Genomic DNA, 26,026 nt, shown 5'->3' with positions numbered 1-26,026 from the left:
ATACAAGGACGCCAGGATACAAGGGGACATGGTGACCAAGTGAGCATTCAGAAAGACAGGAGGGTAACGTGAGGTCCTGAGTAATGTTGCTGGGTCATGAACTCGCATCTTTCCTTTTCCAGAAATGGCCTGAGATGGGTGAGGTGAGTCAGGGGCCTTTCTGCCTTTAATCAGTTGGAATGCGGCGGGAGAGCACAGTGCTAAACATCAGATCGGGCAGATTCAAACTCTGCCTTGACACCTAAAGATGTGTGATCTGGTCCTTAGACACTGAGTGCAACTGGAAAGTGATCCCAAGTGACAAAAGGAATGACCCGTTTCCCTCGTGGATGTTCCTTTCTTGTCATTTTCCCAGAAATCCCAACTACCCACATGAGTTCTCAAGGAAAGCCCCTGAATTTGCCACCCCCTGGCCTGACTTTGTCCCACGTGCCGGCGGGGAGACCTACAAGGAGTTCAGTGACCTGCTTCCCAATCGACAGGGCCTGAAAAGCACTGACTGCTCCTTCTGGTCCAAGTACATCCAGTCTCTGAAGGCCACGGCAGGTGGGGAGGCTGGAGCGGGCAGGGGGCTGGGCAGAGGGCAGATGGGGGCTGGGCAGAGGGCGGACGGGTTGTTAACCCCCTGCATTTACTGAGCTCACTGGGTGGCAGACGTGGGTGGAGCTCACTGGGGCCAGTGAATCATAGGGTGCCATCGGCTCAGCACTTTTTCATGAAGAGCTCACAGTACTGGGGGTTCTTCTGTTCTGATGGGGGCAAGAAGGGAAAGTTAGAGATACATAGAGAGAGAGAGAGAGAGAGAGAGAGAGAGAGCGAGAGACAGGGCGAGGACACCAGGGGCCTGGGTGTGGGATTTCTAGCCAGGGGAGAAGTGGGCATTACCACTTCTTCCTGCTAAAGAGAACTTCCTGTTGAGCAGGCATTAAGGAGAGAAAATGAATCATAACGAGGGCCCTGGGAATACAGAAATAAGTACAATGCCTTTAAGAAGCTTCCGGGAGAGTGGGGGAGTGAGTGATGTAATCCAGCAAATGGCCCCTTGGCTTTCCCAGCACCACGATGGACGTCTGCACCCAAGCCAGTGGGAGCCTAGTGGAGGGAGGGTCTGGGAAGGCTTCCTGGGGAGGTGATGGTGGGGCTGAAGGTTTTTAGAATGGCAGGATTTCTTCAGGATGCTTTAGACAGCTAACACTGTAATAGCCTCCAAGGCCAAGTGGCTCTCTGTTGAACCTAAGTCCCATTGTACACTTAGCATGACCGATGGTGGTGAATCTGATGTCCGTCCCCTGGAAATGCTCCGCTGTTGAGCAATCATTGGGAAGGTCCATCAGAGGCTCGGCTCTCTTAGGGCCAAGGGGGAAGACCTGATTGGACTGGACCAACCTTGCCTCTCCTGTTTCAGACGAAGCCAAGCAGGGTCCATCAGCAGAGAGTGACGCGGAGGACCCGCCGACAGGAGAGCCAGGCTCCAAGAGCTACAGCAAGTAGCTGTAGCTGCTAAGACGCCCCTGCCCAGTCTGCCAACCCCACCTCAGGCTGCCACCAAGGGCATCTTATTCTCTAAAATAGCCACTAACTTTCAATAAAATGTCTACATGCAGTGACGCATGGGTGACTCGGATGTGTTTCTTTAAGACAATCCTTGGGGGCTGACAAACCACATGATCTTCCTGAGGCTTGAATCCCAGGCTGCCCCTTCCTTCCAGCCAATATTTGTGGAACACTCTCTCTCCCCCAGGCCCCATGCTGATTTGCCAGGGAGGCAGGGATCCTGCCCTCTGGATGGAGAAAAGGACAGGTAAACAGGTGTTGAGAGTAACACAAGAAAGGAGATTGCATCGAGGGTGGGCTCCAGAGTTATACAGTCCCACCCGCACGTTAGAATTCTCTTGTGAAGGTTCCAGAATGGAGACGGAAGACCAGCTGGGCCGGTGTAATATCCTAAGCAAGAGACAACGAGGTCTGAATTAAGGCTATGAGGGTAGAAATGGGGGAAGACAGAGATCTGAAAACCCTTTTAGGAAGCAGAATTGATAGGACTTGACTGAATGTGAGCAGGGGTAGAGGAAAGGAGATGAATTATTACCCCAATTATGGTTGCTTTGGGTTCCCAGATAAGCAACAGATTTTATCACTTACCCCCCTAAAGGACACACTTATGAAGGCAAATCTGTTTAAATCTGTCTTCTCTCTCAATCACACACACACACACACACACACACACACACACACACACACACACACTCCAGAGAGACAGAGACAGGGAGACAAAGCAAGAGAAAGAAAATTAACCCAAAGTAAAAGCAAATGGAGCTGGTTAGCAGTCTCTGTCATTTATGTGGAACGTCCTACGTTTACGTACATCCATCTCATTGGGGCATAGACCAGACTCACTATTGATTCATATGTTGGGACCATCACCCCCATTTTGCAGATGTAGAAGGGGAGTCTCAGGAAGGGTTGTGGTGTGCCTAATTTCATACAGGGGAGAAGGTGGACAATCAGAGTTCAACTCAGGTCTTCCGTTTTCTCTATTTCCTTGCACTCTCTAGACTTCAGATACGTTTACAGTGACATTGTGTGTTGTGCAAAACCCTCCTGAAAGCACTGAGGGCCTCAGGTAACGTCTAAGCTGCTTAGAGGATCGATCAGTTAGGGTAGTTCAGTGCCAGAACCGAACACCCAACGAAAGTGCCTTAACCAAAGGATACTGCGGGAGGGGGGTAGTCCTAGCATTGGTCAAGGTCCCAGACTCTTTCCAGCTCTCCTCTCTGCTGTCTTCAGCACATGGATGATGTCTCACTTCACTGCCGCGGTATGGCTGCCACAGTTCCAGACATCACATTTGCTCTTGACGGCATCCGTGCTGGAAGAAAGCAAGGCATGGTATAAAGGGCCTTCCCTTCAGGTGTCTTTTTCCTTTCTTGGAAAAATTTCTTCCCCAGAAATTCCCAGCAAAATTCCCTTTACGTCTCCTTGGCCATCATGGAGTTGTGTCCCCACTTGTAGACCAATCACTGACAATAGGGAATGGGCTTACCATGACCTGATGAGACAAACACGACTTATTCCCTAGAGTAGGAGATACCGCTGTGCCAACAAAGCTGGAGTGCAGTTGGCAGAGATGAATGGCGAGATACTGGGTAGAAGCCTGGGAGTTTCCTCAGCCACCAACACCTTAGTGGGGGCTTTGAAATAAGATAGACCTGGGCATGGCCCCATGCTCTGCCAGGTGTTCACAGTAGCAGAATGACTTGGAATAATTCCTTTAGCCCAGTGGTTCCCAGCCTTGGCCATTGGCTAGAATCATCTGACCCCTTTTACAAAATCCCAATCCCAATACCACATCCCAGATCAGTTAGATCAGAACCCTGGAAGAGGAAGTGGGTGGGGGCAAGGCATCAGGGAATTCCAAGGCATGGTCAAGAATGGACCGTACTCTGGGGTGCCTGGGTGGCTCAGTCAGTTGAGCATTGGACTGCGGCTCGGGTCATGATCTCGCAGCTTGTGAGTTCGAGCCCCGTGTCGGGCTCTGTGCTGACAGCTCGGAGCCTGGAGCCTGCTTCTGCTTCTTTGTCTCCCTCTCTCTCCGCCCCTAACCCACTCACATTCTGTCTCTGTCTCTCTCAAAAATAAATAAGCATTCAAAAAAAATTAAAAAAAAAAATAATGAACCCTACTCTTAAAGTCAGCCCTTGACCCAAGGGCTTGGAATAAAAATTAAAAAAGAATGGACCCTACTCTTAACTTCTCTGATCTTTATTTTCCTTACCTGTAGAATGGATTCCGTGAAGTTTACTGGACGAGCAATGCTTAGCAAGGTGCATGGTGGAAGCACTTTTATTTCTGCCTATTACTCCCCATTTGTGGGAGGCAGAATAACGTCCCTCCCCAATTCGTAGACCCTGTGGAGGTCTAAGGCTACACAACAAGAAGGCATTAGGTCAGAGTTAGAGTTAAGATTGCCGATCAGCTGACCTTAAGATGGGGAAAGTGATTACCCAGGTGAGCCCAATGTGACAACAATGTACTAACAATTACCACGGGGGTCCTCAAAAGTAGGGGAGGGAGGCAAGAGATGGGAGGTGAGAGACAACAGTGTGAGATGGCCTCAGCCCAACATTTCTGGAGTTGGAGGAAGGGATTGAGTGGCCCCTAGAAGCTGGAAAAAAGCAAAGGAATGGATTCTCCCCTACATCTTCTATAAAGGAATGCAGCCAGCAGACAGCTTGATTTTAGCCCACTGAGCTTTGTGTCGGATTTCTGATCTACAGAACCGTGAGATAATAATTTTGTATCGTTTGAAATCCATACATTTGTGACAATTTGTTCCAGCATCCATAGAAAACCGATATATTGTTATCCCTCACCAGAGGTGTATTTTATCCTGCCCTTGGACCAAACCTCAGGCACAGTTCACTGTTTTCCTGATAATAAAAAGTCCACTGCAGGCTACTAACAAAACCCCAAACCCTCCATCATTAGCCCGGAAAATAGGTCTTTCTTTAACGTGGTTGGAGGGAGTGATGGTCTCATGTGGGTGGAACCAGATGGGGCCGCCCCCTTGGTCAGCCTTGCACGACCGTCTAGCATGGGATACTACCTACTATTTGCCCTCAGCCTTTGAAAACTGAGCTAGAAAACATCCCACCTTAACATCCTGTTATAATAATAATGCCTGCTTTGCGAATCCGCCCTGCAGATTGAGGGCACTGATGTGTGTGAACGGAAAACAGTGAGGCGGTGTTCATAAGTCCTTATAGTTAACAGTCCATTCAGTGCGCCCACTAAAGACCAGTCCAGGAGAAAGCTACGGGTGGAAAATCTGAGGGATCCAAAGGCCAGGCCATCTGGGTCCCTGCCCTAAAGCAGCTCACAGAGAAGAGTAGCTAAAAAGACAACGCACAACAGACTGTTTGAGCTGAAGGGGACCCGAGCCCACACCCCGATGAAGTGAGCCAGAGAGAGAAGATGTGCATCCCAGGCTCCCACGGCCAGCCCCTGTCAGTGCTGGTTTCAGAATGGCGGCCCCAGGCTCCAGCCCTTTCTCCTACGCCGCAGAGATCTCTCTGGAAGTCCTTGTCTATCCCCAGGTGGGACGGGCCAGCCTGAGGTAAACCAGGGCGGCCCAGAGGACACCCCCTCCGCAAGGATCGGGAAGGCCACGGGACCTCACACCAAAGCAAGGGTCACTGAAAAGTCAGGAGGTGAGCAGGGCACCATTTCACACAGAGTGACCTTAAGGATCAGTAAGAGAGGAATCAAGAAAGGAAGTGAAGAAATTCGCTGTAAACCCAGTCATCGGTCTGAATCAACTTCCTCTTGAGCTGGACGCTAACCTAAAGGAAGAGAGAAGGCTAAACGACTTCCTCGAAGGGAAGTTGTAACATGTGCCTGCAGGGCCCTCCACCTCCCGAGCCCCTGCACAGAGGCAGCTGAGTGTCCAGAGCTCAGGGCCTCCCCCACGGTCCCCACGCGAGCTGGGAAGACAGGAACAGCTCCTTCCAGGCCATGCAAGACCCTCAGGCAGTGGTTCCACGATAGTTACGAGCACATGAAAATCAGAGATTCCTGGGGCGCCTGGGTGGCGCAGTCGGTTAAGCGTCCGACTTCAGCCAGGTCACGATCTCGCGGTCCGTGAGTTCGAGCCCCGCGTCAGGCTCTGGGCTGATGGCTCAGAGCCTGGAGCCTGTTTCCGATTCTGTGTCTCCCTCTCTCTCTGCCCCTCCCCCGTTCATGCTCTGTCTCTCTCTGTCCCAAAAATAAATAAACGTTGAAAAAAAAAATTAAAAAAAAAAAAATCAGAGATTCCTGTTTCCAATCTTTTCAGAATGCATAGGTCTAAGGCAGGGTTCAGTAATTAGACTTTCAAATAAACAATACCTGTACCTAAGGAATTACCAGCCCATGTCCCCCACCTGCCATCATCCCCTCTGCAAGCAGCCACTTGTCAGAGTTTTTACCTCCACCTGGTCACCCCCATGACTCTGGATTGGTGAGTTCACCTGTTTCCATGATTTATCACCTTCACCCCAGACCTGTTGATTTCCTGCTGAGACAAGAGGACGGTTCTGCTCCCTCAATGCCACCCAGCCTCTCCACCCATATCTCCAAAGGCAGGATGAAAGTATACTTCTCACTTCTTCTTTCGGTGAATTTGGCAATTCTTAACAGTGTCTCTTCCTTATTCCATCCGTGTCCCAACTGTCCCTCCCTGGCACCTTCAATGTTGAGCCCGTTGGCATCCTTAAACCTCCCCTTCTTTTCCTCTTTGGTTTTACTGTCCTTGTCCTTGGGTTTAGTTGGTCCTGCACCTTCATGCGAACGAACCTTCCATGCTTTGTTCTACGGGGTAATTCCTACAATTGAAAGCCTGTTAACTTCATTTACCATATTAAGATTTTACATGTATGTAATATATAAATATATTTACATTTAATATATTTATATTAAGTATATATTTATTTTATATATTTTAATTAATACACACACACACACACACACACACACACACATATCACAGGCCAGGCAGTATGCTAGGATTATACTTAACATATACCTAGCATCACTCTTGGCTTGTGATGTAAGCCCAGGCCATTCCTCTAGCCACATTTCTAGCCTTCCGATCAGAGAGATTCTCCTGCATGATACTTCACTGGTTGCTCAAAACCGTGCAGTGTTTTAGAGCATTCTCTGTTTAGACCATAATAGCATGGTGGAGCCTCTCATATTCAGCACTCATAATTGCGCTCTCTCTCCTTCCCTTTCTTCTCTCCCTCTGTCGCCCTTGAACCCTATGCTGTTAACCTTATCTTCAAGGAATCCGTATGTTTTTACACCACCCTTAGTGACTCTCAGCCAGGTTTGGGAAGCACCACCTTCAGGTTTTCGAGATAGAGGAAAAGTATTTGGGCTTGGGAGCCAGACAAAAGTTTGCATTCTGACTCGGCCGCTCAGCGACTGGATGACCCAGAATAAACCCCTGCACCAATCAGGGCATTAGCTTCGACTGGAAAATCTGGACAACTCATTGCTCTCCTAGCATTGCTGTGAGGTTCCTGTGACACAAGAGAAATGAATGGCCCGCATAACTAGAGATTGGTGAGCACTAATGAGAACAGGCTTTCTTTGCCAATATAGATGCTGTCCAGCTCATTCCCCACTTCGGGCCGGGCCCTCGGCTCCGTGCTGAGGCACAAAGACAAATAATCGCGTTCAGACAAGTGAGGGGCTGATCACAGAGCAGTGGGCGGGGAGAAAGCAGAGGTCCCAGGAGCCGTGAGGGGCGCCTAAGTCAAACCAGAGGATGTGCTCCAAAAGGTGAGCCCCAGCTGGGTACAAAGGACAAGCAAAACTAAGCTTAGGCGTGTGGGGATGGTGTTCTAGACACGCCCACTGCATGAGCAAAGGCAGAACCTATTCCCAGCAATCATACGGGGGCCCTGAGGATGTGACCACATCTGGCAAGCTTCCACATGTTCAGAAGCTGCGTCGGTCGTGCCCAGGCCGCCCCCACTTGCTGGGGGGGAGCCTCAGGTCCCCTCTGAGTTCCATGCCCATTCGTCCCCTGTCCTTCCAAGGCTCCTGGGGCCCTGCCCACCCTCCTCTCTTTCCATGGACCTGCCCCCACGCCGCCTGACCAGGTGCTCAACTTTCCACCCCCCCAGAGCAAGACCTGCTGTGCCCGGCACGCCATCCCAATTGTGCCCATGTGAGACCGATATTCTGGGCCTTTCCGAGGTTGGAAAGTGAGTGATGGTCACAATAAGGAAATAGGCAAGGGAGGTGACCAGCAGCAGGCATGGGGCCATGACCAACAGGCGTCTCTACCCAAGTGCCTGCTGGCCTGAGGTGGGGTCTGCTCGGTAAGGGGAGATGGGGCCCCAATGTCTGTCTAAGGCCTTTGTGGGTCTTTCCTATGGTGATGCTGGGGTCCCCTCATCCTCTTTTTCCCTTTGTATTCGAACTGGAGCTCATTAGGTCTTCCCTCCCTCTGAATGAAACTCGCATCCTTCCTCCCCCACCCTCACCCAGCCGTCAGCAACGTTTTGGAGTCCAGTTGTGTGCAAGGCCAGAGGTGAGGGTGATGAGAAAGAAGGGGCACTCTGGTCCCCCTCATGAGGAGATGGCAGATCAGCTGAAGCCAGCCACAGTAGAGCTGGGGGAACGGGGCTGTGGGCAGAAGAAACAGCCAACAGGGACGAATAAGAAGAAATTTCTCCCCCACACACTATAGGCAGAGACTTGCCACCTAATGGCGGCAAGTGTGACCTCCGACACCAACGCAGGTGTCTGGACCAACGGGGTCCCACAGAGAGACAACACAGCATGGGAATGCCAGCGCTCAGCCTCAGGTTCCAAAACCATTGTTCCTTCCTCCTTCCGGTGTCCCTCCTAAACACGGGCCTGAGCCCTTCTGAAGTTCTTTGCCTGTAAAACAGGAGAAGAAAAAGCCCACCGCAGAGCTGATGCGGGCTACAATAAAATCATGGCTGGACTCAGATGCCTTGCTGGCCTCTCTGTGTGGCCAGGGGGAGGGCCATGGCTGTGATCTGGCAGAGGCCACGCCTGCTTTTGAACCTGTAGCCTGCACCTGGCCAGTGTTGGGTCTCGGGGCCAGTTACTTAACATCTCTGAGCACCTCCTGAGTTAGGGATGAAATGCCTCTATCGACACACCCCTCCGGGGTGCTGTGAGGAATAAATAAATCAACATCCATGGATGGCACAGGAAAGCACTAGGCACGCTGTAACTCTTCAAGAGGTGAATTGTCATGATTGAGAGCAGTAATCGTCCCAGAGGTGAATTTCTCTTGTGATGCAGTGCCTCTTACTTAGACGTTTCTGGCTCTCTGCCATGGCCCTTCTTAACTCTGCTCGACAGTGTGTATTAAGCACCTGATTTGTTCCCAGTTCTCTACAAGTCTGAAGACTGAAGCCCACAGCTCATTACCCTTTGAAGGATGAGCTATAAATACACTGGGTCATTAAAAAGAGGAAGGAGTGCACCTGGACAGTCAAGAACATGTAAATTCGGCCAGAGGAGACTTCAGGGCCCAGAGACCGCCCATCACCATGGTCTTCCTGGCTTCTTCAGAAGAACTCTGGACGTCCAGGTCAGGGACCACAGGTCAGCCAGCTTCCCCTCCGGCTGCCTCAGGAAACCCCCAGGGATCCCTCGCCCTCTGGGGGAAGAGGGAAGTGACCCCTGGTGGGAGGGTCCAACGCTTGGTCCCCGAAGGCATTGTGTTCCCCTCTGTGGACTGGCATGTCCTGAATGTCTCAAACCAGGAGGAGCAGAGGGGAAAGAGGGTGTGAGTTTTGACTGTGCAGCGGATGATTTGGATGACCTTGGGCAAGTTATTGAACCCCTGAACCCCAGTTTTCTCATCTGTACGGTGGGATGCCCTTGAACGTTAGAGAAGACGCAGGAAGTGCATCTGACACATCGTAGACGTGCAACAGAAGTAGTTTCTCTTTCTCTTCCTCCTCTTTCCCTTTTCTCTTAGTGGATTATGTCCATTTTGCATCCCGAGCACTTGGGAAAGTTGCTGGCACGCAGTGAGTGCTCAAGGAATGCTTTTTTAAAGAACGGAGGAGAACTCCGATTTCCCCAGCTTGGAGTCTGTCAGAATCACCGACGGCATTCTCACTGTGGGACAGAAGTCACTGTGGGGTGTGGTAGACTGTGCCATGGCCCTGCAATGACGTCTGTGCCCTGACACCTGCCTGGAACCTATGGATAGGTTGTTACATGACCGAAAGGGACTTGGCAGGTAAGATTAAGGTCAGGGACCCTAATAGAGGAAGATTTCTAGAGTGGTTACTCGGGGCCCGATCTAATCACACGGTCCCTTAAAAGCAGAGAACCTTCACTGGCCAGAGGCAGACGGGATGTGGCGGAAGGGGAGGGCATGGAGGTTCAAAGCAGAGGAAGGATTCGTCATGCTCTTGCTGACTCTGAGATGTGGAGGGTCTGCATCCAAGGGCCAGACAGAGGCCCCTTGGAGCTAAGGATAGCCCCCAGCTGACAGCCGGCAAGGAAATGGGACCTCAGTCCTGACCCATAGAGACTGTGATCGAATGTTTGTCTTATTTTCAGGCAATTTGTTACACCAGAAATAGACAACCAATACCCTGAGCCTCCAGAGTATGGACGCTGACCTACCAAGCCCTTTGGCTAACATGTACATTCACCAAGCGTGCCGGAAGTGTCCCCTTCATCACCGTTTGCGAGTGTCAACTGAGAGCTGGACACCAGGCTAGTGGTTCCCACGTTCCTCTCGTCCCTAAACATCAAGAGCTCTTACTGTGTGGTCACCCAGCCCCATAGCCATTAGGCCTTGGGCCCTAGGGGACCCATCAGGGTAAATTAAAACTAAAACATTTTGGCTGGGGAAATCTTGGGGGACTTTCACTGGGACTAAACATATCCATGGGCTGGGAGTCTATTTATGTTCCAAACAAAGTCGTGATTTTGCCTCCAAGATTCCATAAGCCCCGTGTTGTACCAACGTCCTACGTTCCTTCCCACCGATGGTGTCTCCTCACAGTTGTGTAACGCCTCACAGCTATTTGACGGTCACAGGAGGAGTGGTGAGGAAAGGGAGCAGGTGGAGAAAACCTTACTGGAGAGGGAGCTTGTGGCTTCCTCCATCTTGAACTTGGATATCTCCTGCCTAAGCACCAGGGTGAAAATCCACACCATAAACATAGAAACTGCCATGTTTCTCCTTCCTCACCTCTCTTCTGCTCACAGGGGCTGAGACTGGACCAGAGCTTTGGCTGCATGGTGGTTTAGACAGAGAAATGGTAAACTCAGTCAGCTGGGCCAGTGACTTCCTCTTTAAAGATCTCCAGGGTGTCTGGGCCAGAAGGGAGGCCAGCTGAACGTTTCTTTCTGAGTTCATTTCCAGTTTTCAGATTAGATATCTGTCCCGACTTAAGAATTATTGCTACCCCCTCTTACTGATGGGAAAGAGAAGTTGGAAGAACGGACGCAAGTTTCCAGGGGCTCAGAAATGTCTGGAAGGAGGCTCTGCAGGGAACGTTCTTCGCCATGGACCGCGGTGAACGGTAACACTGACGGAGGCTGAACTTGCCAGGCCTTAACCTGTGCTGCTCGTAAAAGTCCTCATTTCCTTCTCGCGTGAAGTGATGGGTGAAACATCTCCTCTACCAAATCCAGAGGCATGAGAAATCCTGTGCGGGGTCGCACCCTGAAAAAGGGACTCAGACCTAGAAGTCTGACTTGGGGCTCAGCCACAGGAGTCCGGCCACACTACCTCGGTGCAGTCCCAGAAAGGGGTGAGTGGGGAGCCAGCTCTTTGAGGGATGGGTTGACGTTAACCACGCAGGGGCAGTGCGGGTTGCCATCAGGCAGAGGGCCGGCCCATCGGGAGGCAAAGTGAGGGGCCAGCATGCCAAGGGTAGTAGAAAATAGTCAAAATTGATCTTGAAGATCTGGGGCGCCTGGGTGGCTCAGTTGGTTAAGTGTCTCACTCTGAGTTTTGGCTCGGTCATGATCTCACCTCACGGTTCATGGGTTCAAGCCCCATGTTGGGCTCCTCTTAGAGGAGCTTTGGATTGCTTTGGATTTTCTCTCTCTCTTTCTCTCTCTCTCTGCCCCTTCCCCACTCACACTGTCTCTGTGCCTCTCAAAATAAAGAAATAAACTTAAAAAAAAGAAGAAGAAGAAGAAAGAAAATCTACAGAGTCGAGGAGGCACAGTTATGGTATGGGCCCTGTCCTGTCAGTGGTGGAGGGCAGGGGTGAGCAGGCCGGGCAGGACTGGAGGTGCTTCTGGATGTTCTAGCCTCCAGGAGGGCGTACGCGGAAGGCCAAAAATATCCCCTCATGTCTCCAGGCTTAGCCAGCTGCCCCATTTGCAGAGTTAGAGCTTCTCGAGCTTTCTTGGCACATCCCTGTGGACTGCGTCCAGAGGACGTGTCTCCCTGTGCAGGGGCCAAGGGGCTCTCCAGGGGCTCTCCATCCCCAGTGACTTCACTGGCCCCAGAGCCACCCGGCCAGACAGTGGATGACATCATAACCACAGCCATGGTCTGGCCTGCCGGGTGACATCACAGGCCCCAAATAGCTCCAACATTTGTGAGCAGTTCAGAGAGTGGGCAAGGTCACGTGGGCCTCTGCCCCCAGCCTTTGCCATTCTTCTGCTCCCTGTGGGGATTCTACCCCAGCTGCTTCTTGGATCGACTGGAGACGTAACGACTTTGATCCCAGAGGCATAAAAATCATTACGAGAAGCACACCAGCAAAAAAGGAGGGACAGGAAATCACCCTAAACCTTAATACCCAGGGAGTCACTTGTAACATTTGGGTGTTTAGAAACGTCCTTCTGTATCATAGGCACACATGAATGAAAAAGGCTCATATACTACATAGTATTTTGTAGCTAAAAAAAAAAAAAAAAAAAAAAAATTAATCCAATGTGGACCCTTAGTGTGTCATTGGTTACTGGAAATAATTTTTAATCCTGGCATATTACACTAGTACTGAGTCTTGCAGGGAGGTTAGGCTCTGATATCTTGAGTAAAAATCACATACAGTCAAAAATAGCCTGTTAACGCCCACTAGGTAGGGTTGTGGCATAGAGGGTGTCCCAGTGATAATGGTCAGCATTTTCTCTGACGTGGGAGCAAGGCTCTGTTTCTCTGGTTGATCCCAAAGGAGAAGTAGACAGCTTCCACTTACAGACACTTGATTTTTTAAATTCCGTGTTTTCATCATGCCATGGTTGTTACTATCGGTCTGGTGCCTAGAGTTAAATCTTTACAAGCCGATCCAGCCAGGATGCAATTGCACCGTATTCTACCTTGCTGAACATTCCTCAGCCCCATTGTGACCTCCTCGCCGAGGACACAGATGTTCCAAGAGTCCCAAGCAGTCCTGCCTCAGAGACCCAAGTATATGGGACCAGAGTCCTGTTGGAACTGTTGGGGCTTGAAGGACATTTGGAATCATCCCGTCTCCCCCTGCCATTTTCTAGATGGAAGCCGAGGCTTGGAAAGAGGAAGGGACCCCCACCCAGCAAGTCAACAGTGGCTGGGCCACATGGGCCACCAGGGTCTCCTGGCAGGCCTCGCGGGGACCCTGGGGACCATGTAACAGGGCTGCACCAGGCAGCCCGGTGTTCATTCTGTCGTTGACCAAGTGGGTCCCAGACTTCCGCTCCTGACCCTTTCACATGAACACCATCGTGTCCCCAGTGTTCACAGTCCCGGGATGTTTGTGACCTGTCAGACCCTCCCAACAAACCTGGTGAGTAGGTCAGAGCACAGACTGTCACCTGCCATTTCACAGATGGGAAAACCCAGGCTCAGAAGGGATGAACGATCACAAAGCCAGGCCCAGGGGTCTCCCGTGAGTCATTCACCTGACACGATGCACCTGACAAGTGTCCCCTGAACAGCTGTGTCTACCCTGTTTCATAAGACGATGGGGAAAGAGAACCAGTTCTCTGGAAGTGGTCGGGGCAGAACCTACCGGCAGCCATGGCGGGATTAAAACACAGAGCTCCTAAGCCCAGACTGGGGTCCTCGGGACCTGTGCGTGTCCGTATAGAGCGTTTCGTTCTAGGGAGAACGCCTCCCTCCACCTGGTTCGTGATTTGGGGACAGACAAGGGGTGGGTTTCAGCCCCTACGCTGCGCCCCAAGAGAACCAAGCTAGTGCTGAGGACACATGACTTCCTGAGCCGGACACAGAAGGCTTGTCTGCACCTGCTCCCGAGGTGTCTTCTGATGACTACAGATCCCCGTCACCCCGCCTGGGCACGTGTTTGCGGAGGTCATGGTTTTCCGTGTCCAAATCTTAGAGACGCAGAATTTCTTCCAGCTGAGGCACCTGCTCCTCAACCCTGCCAGGAACGTGGGAGAAGACGGTGCAGGCGGCCGCCAGACAAGCCATCCACTCGTCCCTTGTAGCAACGGGCTCGGGGGAGGTCGGGAAAGAGCAGGGCCAACCCAGCCCCAGGGTCGGGGGTGGGGGTGGGGGTGTCCCGCCTCCCAGCCTGAGCTCACACACGGTTTCCTCGGCCTGGAAGGCTCTCCTCCGTTCTCGCTGCTCAGCCCCTTCCGCCTCCCTGCTGCCCCCTCCCTACGAAGCCCACCTTCTCCTCCAGGCAGCTGGGCCTCCCTTCTCTCCCCTCCCACAGAACCTCACTCGCTGCAGGTTTACCTTCCCCGGGGGGCTCGGTCGGTGAAGCGTCTGACTTCGGCTCAGGTCACGATCTCTCCGTTCGTGAGTTCGAGCCCTGCATCGGGCTTGCTGCTCAGTGCAGAGCCCGCTTCAGATCCTCTGTCCCCTTTTCCCTCTGCCCCTCTGCCATTCTCTCTCTCTCTCTCTCTCTCTCAAAACTAAATGGAGGGGGAAAGCTGGCTTTTCTTACTCCAAAAGCCCTCCTGGGGCATGTTCTTTATTTCTTAAAATTCATTCATTTATTTATTTATTTATTTAATTTTTTTTAACGTTTATTTTTGAGACATGAGCAGACAGAGCATGAACGGGGGAGGGCCAGAGAGAGGGAGACACAGAATCCGAAACAGGCTCCAGGCTCCGAGCTGTCAGCGCAGAGCCCGACGCGGGGCTCGAACTCACGGACCGTGAGATCATGACCTGAGCCGAAGTCGGCCGCTTCACCGACCGAGCTGCCCAGGCGCCCCTGATTTATTTATTTTTGAGAGAGACGGCGTGAGCAGGGGAGGGGCAGAGAGAGAGGCAGACAGAGAACCCCCAGTAGGCCCCTGGAGGTGGTGTGTGTGCACATGTGAGCACGTATGTGCTGGGCCTGGAGGCGGGGTGCACGTGCCCATGTGTGCATACATGGGCTGGGGCTGGGGGTGGGGTACCTGTGCGCGGGCGAGCACGGCCGTGCGGGGCCTGGAGGCGGGGTGCGGTGCTCGCAAAGGGCAGAGCTGGAGGTCGGGTGGGGTGTGGGACAGGCAGAAATTTGCACAGGATTTGAAATTTCTCAGGCTGCGTCTTGCCAAGTGGTTTGCTCTGAGGCTCAGAACCAGGCCGTGTGGTCTGGGCTGGAACGTAGGGCTGTTGGCGACCGATCCCTGACTCATTCTGAAAGCCTGCGGGCCCCCTTCCCTGGAACACGCTGCCTCTAGTCTGGGCTCGCGTCCCCCAACTTCAGCTTCCCTACGCTTCCCAGGAGGTCCCGGAGGCTCTTCCAAGTCCCAGGTCCCAGCGGCCCTATCTGTTCTGCGTCTCTCCCTCCACTCCTGGCACTCCCTGTGGGGACCTGCCACCCCAGAGCCACGGACACACGACTCCACATCGCCTCTGCCCAGACGTGGCCACCGAGAGCGCGTCCGGCAGAAGCCATAAAAGTGTTGCTTTTCCACACCACCGATGCGCGCCCCAGACATCTCAGCCCTTCCGGGCCCTTCCCCCGCCACCCTGGGTGAGATTCTGGGTGGGTGGGCCGGGGGCTGAGCCTGGGAATATTGGTTGAGTGTATTCACACCCAGCCGGGCAGCTCTCGTGTGCTCCCACCTAGTGGTCCTGACAGTTCGTGAAGGTGGCTGGAATGCGTGGAAACCGTGTTGCTGGTTATTTCCAGGAGCAAGCATGCTGGAGGCTCAGTCTGCTGACCGGCCAGTGCCCTTGCCCCGCCTACTGTTGAATATTCTCCCCTAGGGGGGAATCCCTCCCACTCACCACCCACCCACACCTGCTGACACTTCCTGCTACTAAGACACTCAAAGAGCCCCCACCCCAGACTAGCCATTGCTTCCGGGTGAGCCACGTTGTCTATTTCTGCCTGGAGCCCCCTCGACCTAGGAACCAATAGACCATGAGCAGAACCAAAGAGAAATTTCACACAGCCTTCTGTCTCCCTAAGTCCCCTCTCCTCGCCCCTCTGTCTACCCGATCCCTCCTTCCCTTATCTGTCCTCGATTTCTGCATAAACTCGATTTCTGCCTGGTTCAAAAGATGCCCTAGGGAATGACCCAGAACCATCTTGCATGGACCTCCACACAGCCCGGGAAGGCACTGCCTCATGAAAGCAAGGCTTTCCGGTTGCGTTACCCTTGCTTGAAAGGCCCTCAGACGGGAAGCTCATTACCACCCCAGAAAAACCCTCTGGTTATTAATGCGACAGATTATGAATTATACGGTCACCGAAGCGGATGACCAAAAACTCACTCAAAAATCTATTTTGAGCCCCCATTTCTGCCAGGTAACAGAAAATACAATTTAGCCGTTTCTGAACAACAAACTGTGTCACTACAAGTCCCTGCGTCATCTCTTTGGGGGTGAACAGTCGGCAGACACCCCTGCCTTTTCTCTCAGGTGCCATCTGAATTCTGGAGTCTCAAGGCACTGATGGGGATTGCATATCTGGCCCGTGTCCCCATCTGCTCCCTCATGACACCCGCCAGATAGACGTGGTCTCTGCCAGGACTTGGTCTTTGTGTGTCGGAATCCCAGGAAAAGACTGGAAGGGCGGGTTTTGCTCAAGGCGTGAGGCAGAGCTCGGTGGCCGTTCCCCACCACCCTCTTGGCTGTCACAAGAGGAGAAAGTGAGCAGTCACTTGATTCAGAGTACATCTTGCGTATTATTTTTGGGTGTTCTACATTTTAACCCCCAGTGGTATTACAGGCAATTTACAGGAAGTTATTGAAGAAGACTTTGCTCACTATGTAGAAGCTGCTGGTTGATCTGCAGTTGGAATCTGGGCTTTGGAGAAGATACGTGTGCATTTGCAAATGAGAGCGTGAACTCTGACACACAAACTAAAATGTGCTCAAGAAACATTCTTGCCCACGATAAAGAATCAGGGTCCAAAAGAGTCAGCCCGAGACAACAGCCACATTTCACCGAGGGCCGCGATTTTTTTCTCTTAAAATGTCCATTGCTTCTTTAGCTGCAAAAGTCACACGGATTCATTTTTAGTGTTTTAAATGTAAACAACTGCATAAATTAAAAAAAAAAAAACTGAACATCACCCGTAATCTTTCTAGGAATTCCAGAAATAGCCATTATAAATGTTTTGACATATTTTTGTCTGGCCTTTTGTCTCCTGAGTGGGTGTGTGTAAAATTATGTCATCCTGCTAATTCTTTACATATTATTTTTCATCCTTTTTTTTTGCCGCGTGTTTTTGTTTTCTTACATCTACCATTATGCCATATACCATCTACTAGTTCTTTCCATCGATCTGATCGGTTTCAGTGAACAAAACACAGGAAAAGGAAAGTCTTCAGGGGGTCCCATTCCACGGGGAGCTCCGGGGGTTGAAAATTAACAACAAATAAAATGAATACAAACATTTCACAATGCAGTAAATGGTTGTCAGTGCTATGAAGAACAACAAGTCAGAAGGGAGAGAAGGTACGGTGGGATAGCATTGCCATTTGACATGGGGTGGCCTCTCTGAGGCCATCACCTCAGAGAGGTGATATTTGAGCCAAGTCTCGAAGGACGTGAAGGAAAGAGCAGGATGGATCTTTGGGAGAGAACATACGGGAAGAGGGAACAGCAGGTGCAAAGTCCCTGAAGCGAGAGGGTGGTTGGAATGTGGAGGATAGGAGGGGGTAGGAGCAGGTGGGGTAAACTGAGCCAGAGAGAGAAGGGGAGGAGATGAGGTTTTTGAGTTGAGGCCAAGGGTCCAGTCACTCTTAGAAGCCAATGTAAAGAGTCTGGATTTTCCTTTAGATGGGATGGTAAGACATTAGAAGACTCGAACAGAGCGACATAATACAGCTCACCTTATAAAAATTCCTCAGGGCGCCTGGGTTGCTCAGTTGGTGAAGCGTCTGATTTCAGCATGGGTCACGATCACACAGTTTGTGAGTTTGAGGCCCTCGTCAGGCTCTAGGCTGACCGTGCAGAGCCTGCTTGTAGCTCTCTCTGCCCCTCGCCCACCCCACTCTCCCTTTCTTTCTCTCTCTCTCTCCCTCTCCCTCTCTCTCCAAATAAATACAACTTTAAAAAACAAACAGTGAAAAATAATTTAAAAATAAAAGAATTCTTCTGGTTTGGCATGGAGAAAAGGCTTTAGAGGGAATCGGGGTAAAAACCAAAATCAGCAGCAGAAACCTCCTCCAATGAACCAAGCAAAAGATAGTGGGAAGTTGGGAAGTTGGGCTGGGACCACAGGAGGCAAGGTGAGAAGTGCCAGATTCCAGATCTGTTTGGAAGAAGGCAGAGAGGACTCAAGAACAGGGGAGTCCCGAATGTCACTCTCGATGACATTCAAGGCTTTCGGGTTAGATGAGATCACCCAGGGGGTGGTGTGTCCTAAAGAAGAGAGGGACCCAGGAACTGAGCCTTGGGACATACTGACAAGCAGAAGTTGGAAAGGGACAAAGGGTTCAGGTGGTGAGACAGAAAACCAATCTCTTTTGGGAGCCAACTCAGTAGGTTGTGGATGCTGGAATCCCCATTCCAATCTTGTGGGAAACCATGTTCTCCCCACATGACAGATGAGGGAAACTGAGGTTCAGAGAGAAGAAAGGACTTCTCTCAGGTGTTGAATAAGAAAGAACAGATGCTGTGGATGACGTATGGGAAAGCTTCTTGGCCTGGCTATGTCCTGCACCTGCACGTTGGTCATGCCAATATGGAAGCTGGCATTTCTCTTTCCACACTAGTCATCAACCATGACAGAAAGGGAGTTGATTGGGATGCACATTCCAGTGTCCTCCCCTCTTGGGTGAGATAATTCTGAGACAGGTTCTACAGTCCTCCCCAGAACTCCTCAGTGGGGCTGGGTCCCTGTTGGCCACAGTCATCATTGCGGATCGATAATATTCCTTACAGCCCCTGCCTCACTTGGCCGTTTTCATAGTGTCGTTTTCCGGATCACCACCGCCCCCCCCCAAAAAAAAAATTCCCTTGTACTTGAATTCTTATCTTGGTTTCTTCTGGAAAAACGCAAATGTAGACTTCTTCGTATGAAGAACAAAGACACAGGCCTGGGAAGGAAAATAGACGCGTTCCCAGGGACACTGTTGTCCACGGCGAGACACGTGTGGGACACATGTATCTGGGCGCGCATCCTTATGTGCATGTGGGTGAGTGTCCACGTCTGTGGGCCGGCTCATAAGTTAAAAACAGGAAAGGAAAATGTAAGCAGCTTCTTATGTAAATATTGGGCAACCAGAATACTTTTCTTTTGCTTCTAGTCATTTCTGAGTTTCTGAAACTTTGCTGTTATTTTTGTCCTGGGGATTTCAGGGTCTCTCCCCTTATGCATGTTTCTTCTCTCCCTCCTGCCCACCTGAGCCCCCGAGGTGGGGCGGGGGGAGACCTCCTGACCCGAGGGTGTTCTTGGAACCTTGGCAAAGCAGGGGGGCATCTCTGCTCCTCTGGAGAGCAGAGAATTCACTGAGAGACACAAGATCGTCCAGCGGCTGCCTCGCCATCCTGCCCCAGTGCACTCCCAGCTCCAGTGAAAAGGGGTGGGCAGGCGCCAGGGTTGAAACAGTTCTAGATTTGAGGGCAGAAACCCACCTCCTCTGAGTCTGAGAAAGGGGATGCTAGAGCCTGCCTCACAATCCCACAAGGTGGCTGTGAGCCTGAAATGGGCCCAGCAGTCATTGGAGAGCATCTGAAAGAACAGGTTTTAGAGCCAGACAGACAGAGGTTCAAATCTTGACTCTGTCATTTCTATGACATTGAGAAGTAAATTAACTTCTCTGACCCTCTGCTTCTTTATCAACAAAGTGAGGATTCAAATTTGTTAAATCTCATTTAATTAAATAAGATAATATGCAAATTGGGCAGCCTACATAAGGCATATAGAATATGCTTCCAAATGTCAATTTCCTCCTTTCCCCCTATCCCGCTACTTCCTGAAGAGCGAGAGAAGATAAAGTCAGTGCAGGTAGACAGGCGAAAAGGAAAGAAGAGGTTTAAGGCTCAGGGCATTTTTCTTTGGGTTAACCAATGCAGAACTCATTAGAATATTAATTTAATCCAATTCACAAAACTTTACTGCAGCAATAATAAAGACGACAGGTAGAGGAAACATAGCTGTAATATACCGAGATCTCTTCTATAAATTGATAAGAAAAACACAAACCACCCAATAAAGTAGGTAAAACTATAAAATAAAGCAATCAAAATGAACCACAAACATATGAAAAGATCCTTAAATTTGCTAGACGTCAGGGAAATAAAAATTAACATAATGATGAAACATCATTCTACAACCATCTGATGGACACATCTCAAAATAGTAACACCTAATGCTAATGGAAATGCAAATTGCCTTCTCAGTTTTACAAAGCAAGGCAGCATCGACTCAAACTTTAAAACATATATTCTTTAATCTAGAGATCCACTTTTAGGATTCAGCGCCACAGAAATGAAAAGCACTGGCACACACACACACACACACACACACACAGAGTTAGGTGAGTGTTTAAATAAATAATATTATGCTATACCGTGGAATATTGTGAGATTACTTAAAGAATATACTCAAATTATGACAATGGGATCTATGATTTGTTATTGATAAAAATAAGATGCAAAGAGGTGTGTTTATATTATGTCATTTTGGTAAAGCAAACAATGATTCAAATGAAAAAGCCTGCCCAGGGATGCCTACGCACGCGGATGATTGGATGAGCTGAGTAGACAGTGGGAGAGAGTGCCCACCAGACCGACAACACCGCTTCCTCAGGATGGGGGTGGTCACAGGGTAAGGAAGAGGGTGAGGAAGGCAAAAGGGGAAAGAAGAACAAGCATGACCATGAGACTGAAATCATGTGCACTATGACCCCATGTACATGCGTGCATCTAAATGCATCAAGAGGTTCAGGAAAATGAAAAGATTCCAGTAGGTGAAAAACCCACTGACTTAATGGAAGGACACTGTACATTGGTGAGTAAATGAAAGTAATAACTAGAGTAAAAACACTGGTGAGTGGGACTGGAGTTTTCGGTGGCTTACAGAGAAGACCATCCCCACAAAGGGGGATTAGATGCCAAGACAGAAAATGTGCATGGCATGCACCTGGCCTAGCGTGGCAAGTCCCAGAGTGGCTGCAGAGAAGATCATGGGAGAAATGACAGCAAGGGTGATATCAGCACCACAGAAAGACACATTTTGTGCAATGGGACAGTCGATAGAAGCTGTCAGAAGCCAGAGACAGGAGAAGCACGAGGGGTGAAGAAAAATGTAGGGTGTTGGGGGTGGGGGGAGCTTGTAGACGATGAATAGACCCCACATATAGCTAATGGACCAGAAATAATTATGAAGCGAAACATAACCCATAAAAAAGCAAGGTTGGGAGAGGGAGGGGAGTGGTGATTAGTGGTCTCATCAATTCACTCAGTAAATATTTATTAGGAACCTTCCATGTGCCAGGCATTGCTCTGGGAGGGAAAACATAGAATTGAAACAAACAGAAAGCACTAATCTGTGGTGCTTCCATTGTTGTGAAGGAGACAGACAAATGACACCCACGTACGAAGGAGCACGCTGTGTGGTGGTGGCGGTAAAGGGTGGGGGGGAGTGGGCGGGGCAAGCTGATGTCGTGGAGCATGTGGTGAGAAAGCCTCTTTAGGAGGTGACAGTGGGCAGGGGATGAGCAAGGTCAGGTCACCCTCCATGTGGATGCCCGGGCGAGAGCCGTCCAGGCAGAGGAGCCAGCACGTGCATGGGCCCTGAGCTCAGAAAGCACGGAATGTTCTAGAATCAACACAAAGGCAGTGTGATAAGAGGAAAGACAGAAGGGAAAAATGAGATGGGAGAAGATAATACACACATTTTAACATTTATAAATATGGAGTATGGGCAAGCTATTTAATGTTTTGTAATTATATACCATTAGAATTATGAACAAAAAAATCAAAGATAGCCACTTCTGGTGCATGAGCTTCCCATACTGTCTGAAATTTTATTTCCCTGATAGAAATCATTTTTTGATGGTTTTTAAAAAATGTTTATTTATTTGGGAGGGGGGCATGAGCAGGGGAGGGCCAGAGAAAGAGGGAGAGAGAGAATCCCAAGCAGTCTCCACTGTCAGCACAGAGCCCGATACGGGACTCAACCCCATGAGCCATGAGATCACGACCTGAGCTGAAACCAAGAGTAGGACGCTTAACCAACTGAGCCACCCAGGCATCCTGGCCCTGATGATTTCTTAAAATAAATTAATGTGTTATTAAGTGGACAGAGCAACACACGAGAGAGAGAATAGGTTAAAAAAAAAACTGACCTCGATAACAACGGCCAGTAGATAGGGTATTTTCTAGAATGGACTCCAAAGGTTGCATTTCAGTTCAGCTCACTCTTCCACCTTCTACAACCACAGCCAAAGAATGGCCAGTGCGAATCCACGTTCAGAATCATCATCCTGAAATCCTTAGAGCACAGTACGCTCCAGGCTGTGTGAATGCTCAGTATGTTCTATTATTTTTAAAGATAATTTTTAAATTGTTTTATTTTGTGGATATAAAAGAAATAGAGAGGGGCGCCTGGGTGGCGCAGTCGGTTAAGCGTCCGACTTCAGCCAGGTCACGATCTCGCGGTCCGTGAGTTCGAGCCCCGCGTCGGGCTCTGGGCTGACGGCTCGGAGCCTGGAGCCTGTTTCCGATTCTGTGTCTCCCTCTCTCTCTGCCCCTCCCCCGTTCATGCTGTCTCTCTCTGTCCCAAAAATAAATAAACGTTGAAAAAAAAAATTTTTAAAAAATAAATAAATAAAATAAAAGAAATAGAGGTTTATTACAAAATTTTGAACTACAAAATACAATGAAAAAACTGAATCGTGACCCCATAAGGTCTCCGGTGTCTCTGTTAACTATGTGTTTCTCTTTCCAGGCTTTTTTTCTGTAGTTGAGGTCATGTGACATAAGTAAACCATATTCTACTTTTTAAAAAAAATTTTGCTTAATGTTAAAACATTGATTTTCTAGTTTCTTAAAGAGAAAGAGTGAGGGAGATCATCTAAGAGATGATGAATGCCATACCTCTTCATTAACCAGCATTTTCAAAGGACTAGCATACGTCATTTCTCCAATATTCTGAAACTACAAAGTTTATCACTCAAATTGTATATATTTAGAGACTCATTTGAAATTAACAGGGATCTAATTCCATATATCAAGTGCACCCTGGGTCCAAAGAAACTTTAAAAGAGGTTTTTATCTTTTTTTCCCAAGTTCTCAAGTGCTGATTCTACTCCCTCCCTCCCTCTGATGATCAGTTAGCAGTCTGCTCCCATCGTCCACGGAGATGGGCAGGAAGCTTGGACCAGAGTGACGGCAATGGGGAAAGAGAGGAGTCACCAGATTCAAGATCCACTTAAGAGGTAAAGTCAAGAGGCTTTGTTAAGAGGCTAGGTAAGGAAGCATCCCATTTTTCTAACATTAGCAAATGAGTGGATGGTGGTGACTTCGACCTACATGGAAAGAGTGTTGGGAGGAACAACTTTGGAGGTCCCACAAAAGCCCGGATTGGGACATGCTGTCCTTGGGATGTCTGTAATATATCCATCGGACACGTGAGTCTGGGGTTCTGAGGAGTAGACAAGCTGGAGGTGTACCTCTGGGTGTTGTTGGCACACGGCTGGCACTTCAAGGCACTGGAATGTATGAAGTCACCAATGAAGCTGAGAAGAGGCCCTCAAAGAGTTCAAAAAACCAACTCAGTTACTTCCAAACAAAATACCCATATCCTTGAGGATTTTTAAAATAAATGATACTTGGAAGGATTTCCTCCATGGTGCTGGGTTCCACTAGTCATCTTTGGCTGCAGGATTGATGTTGCTGGCCCCAGTCCTTGGCTGGCCCACGCGGTGCAAAGCTGGCTTGGAAAGCACGTGTTCTCCAGGGGATGCCGTGCCAGGCCCTGTGATCCCGCTTCGTCCTTCTCCCCCTCCTTCCACTTCCTCTCTGCTCCGAGATAATGGGACTTTGGTCTCGGAGTTCTGGAAAAGCTATAAGGATTTTACAACAAGCTTTTGCCTTCGTTCTCATATGCTACAGCTCCAGTTAATATTAGTCACGAATGTCTGGAACGGATATGAGAAAGCCAGGTCTGTAGGATTCAATTTGCAGAAAGCCTCAGGACGAGAATGAACGGGCCCAGCGGGGTGGATGTGGAATGGGGGGTAGCTCTGGCGTCAGAGGTCGCTGCAGAGGGAGGAAGGTGGTGAGAACCTCTTTCCCAGGCAGAGCTTGGCAGCTGAAAACCAGCTCCCTTTCTGACTTGACTTCGCACTCAAGTTTGGGTCCAGAACAGCACTGTCCCTTGCGCTGCCTCCCGCGTGCTTGATATTTCCGCGCGGGTCATTTCATCGGCTTCTCACTGACTACCTCCAAAACAAGACGCTTGATGCTTCTTTCTCCAGAGTGGACCCTCCTTCAGTCCTGCTGATTTCTGTGAATGATGTCATTAGTTATTCATCAAATTGCTTGAACCAGAAAGTTCAAACCATCAACCAAGATCCTGTCCCTTTCCCCACTGCTCACAGTTACTAAGTCCCCCAACTTTGTGGAACTCTGCCTCCCTGACGTGTTGTCTCATGGCTCTTCTCTCCTCTCCTCATCCACTGCAGCCATCCTTGCTGCCTCTCTTTGCCTGGAGGCTCACCACCTTAATTTTCCTCCAACCACCACAATCGCTCTTCTGCATGCTGCCTGACCTAATTCATAAATATCGTTCTTGTTCTCTAACATAAAACCCTGCCTGGGTCCTCCTATTCTCTCAGGATAAATCCCACGGTCCTTAGCTATCCAAGAGCCCCCATGGCACGGCCACTGCATGCCTGCCCATCTGCCTCTTCCAATTTCCTCTCACACCTTTTGACTCAATCTTAGTGAACTACATGTAGTTTCCTTAATGCTCACTGCTGTCCTGAGCCTCCCTTTCTACCCACCTGCTTTCATCTTGTTTATTCCAATTCCCCAGCTACGTCTTTCTCATCGTGGCCTGTACTCCCTCTTACACCTGCTTCCCCTCGTCTGACTGAGATGCCTTTTCCTCTGAGGTCCTATTATTATGCTGTTTTGACACCGCTTTGTTCTTCAACTTAACGAGCTGCCTCCCTGACCAGTCTGTATGTTCTGTGAAGATGGAAGCCAGACCTTACTGGAATTTGTGCTTGGCCACAGTGCCTGCCACAGAGGAGAATGGATCCATCGAGAGAACGGATGATCGAGATACCTCTCCACAGGCACATTAGTCTAGCTCCCTGCAGGAGATGGAAAACACACGGGGGACTTGAAGGTGGCATCACTGGAGGAACAACTGGTTGAGTTGTAAAGAAGGGACGCGGAGGTACCAGGAACCAAGCAATCGTGGACGTCATTACCACACCTCTGCTGGAGTGGCCCGTGGAGGACACCGTTTTCCAGGGACAGAATGAGCCGAGTCCATGAAAGATGGGTCACCTGGACGGAGCTACAGGACCAGCTGGTGGAAACCAGGAGGTTCGGGTCAATCCTGTTGGTTTACTTGTCCGTCCTCATCATGAGATCATAGGCTCCTTAATAAACCATGTGCTGTTCATCTCTAGGTCCCCAGAGTTGAAAATCGGGCCTGACATTGAGGAAGTGTTAATTAATTTATCAGTTAGTGAGTCCTCTTATTTTCTGAGACCACTGATGCAAGGAAGGTGGTCTCCATACTCTACCATTTACTTCTCCCAAAGAGACAGCTGACCACCCGTGCCTTAAAATTCTCTCCAAAAGCAGCATTCAGTTTCCACTAGATGTGTACCTCTCCACTGGGGTACAGGCTCTGGATCCTGCCTGATAAGCCCAAATAACATTCTACATTGACCGCACACATGGCCAAGCAGAATAAGCCACGTCTGAAGGATCCCTGGGCTCTAGTAGAAAATTCAGAGGATTCCAGAGAATCTGAAATGACTGAGATAACCAGAGGAAAACTCCTGAAAAGCCCCATCCTGTCCTTCTGCCTTCTTGGAGCCAATGGGAAAAGTAGGGAGCCAGGGCTCAGGCTCTACAATCTTCAGGTCAATGGCTCGATAAGAACGTTATGCTAGTTTTCTTTACTTTGTTCCTGACTGATT

At 49.9% G+C, this 26,026-nt stretch overlaps 1 protein-coding gene across 1 annotated transcript in view; it reads left to right on the top strand.

The window, feature by feature from the left end:
* The window catches only part of TG (thyroglobulin), a 252,962-nt gene extending 251,362 nt beyond the window's left edge, over positions 1–1,600 (top strand). The window contains exons 47-48 of the mRNA XM_030303527.1: positions 356–546; positions 1,406–1,600. Of these exons, the coding sequence (XP_030159387.1) occupies positions 356–546; positions 1,406–1,491 (277 nt within the window). The 3' untranslated portion in view covers positions 1,492–1,600. The remainder of the gene's footprint in view (positions 1–355; positions 547–1,405) is intronic.
* Positions 1,601–26,026: the final 24,426 nt, after the last annotated feature.

Source organism: Lynx canadensis, chromosome F2, assembly GCF_007474595.2.
Source record: "Lynx canadensis isolate LIC74 chromosome F2, mLynCan4.pri.v2, whole genome shotgun sequence".
NCBI lineage: Eukaryota > Metazoa > Chordata > Mammalia > Carnivora > Felidae > Lynx > Lynx canadensis.
This window is presented reverse-complemented; position numbering and strand designations above follow the sequence as displayed.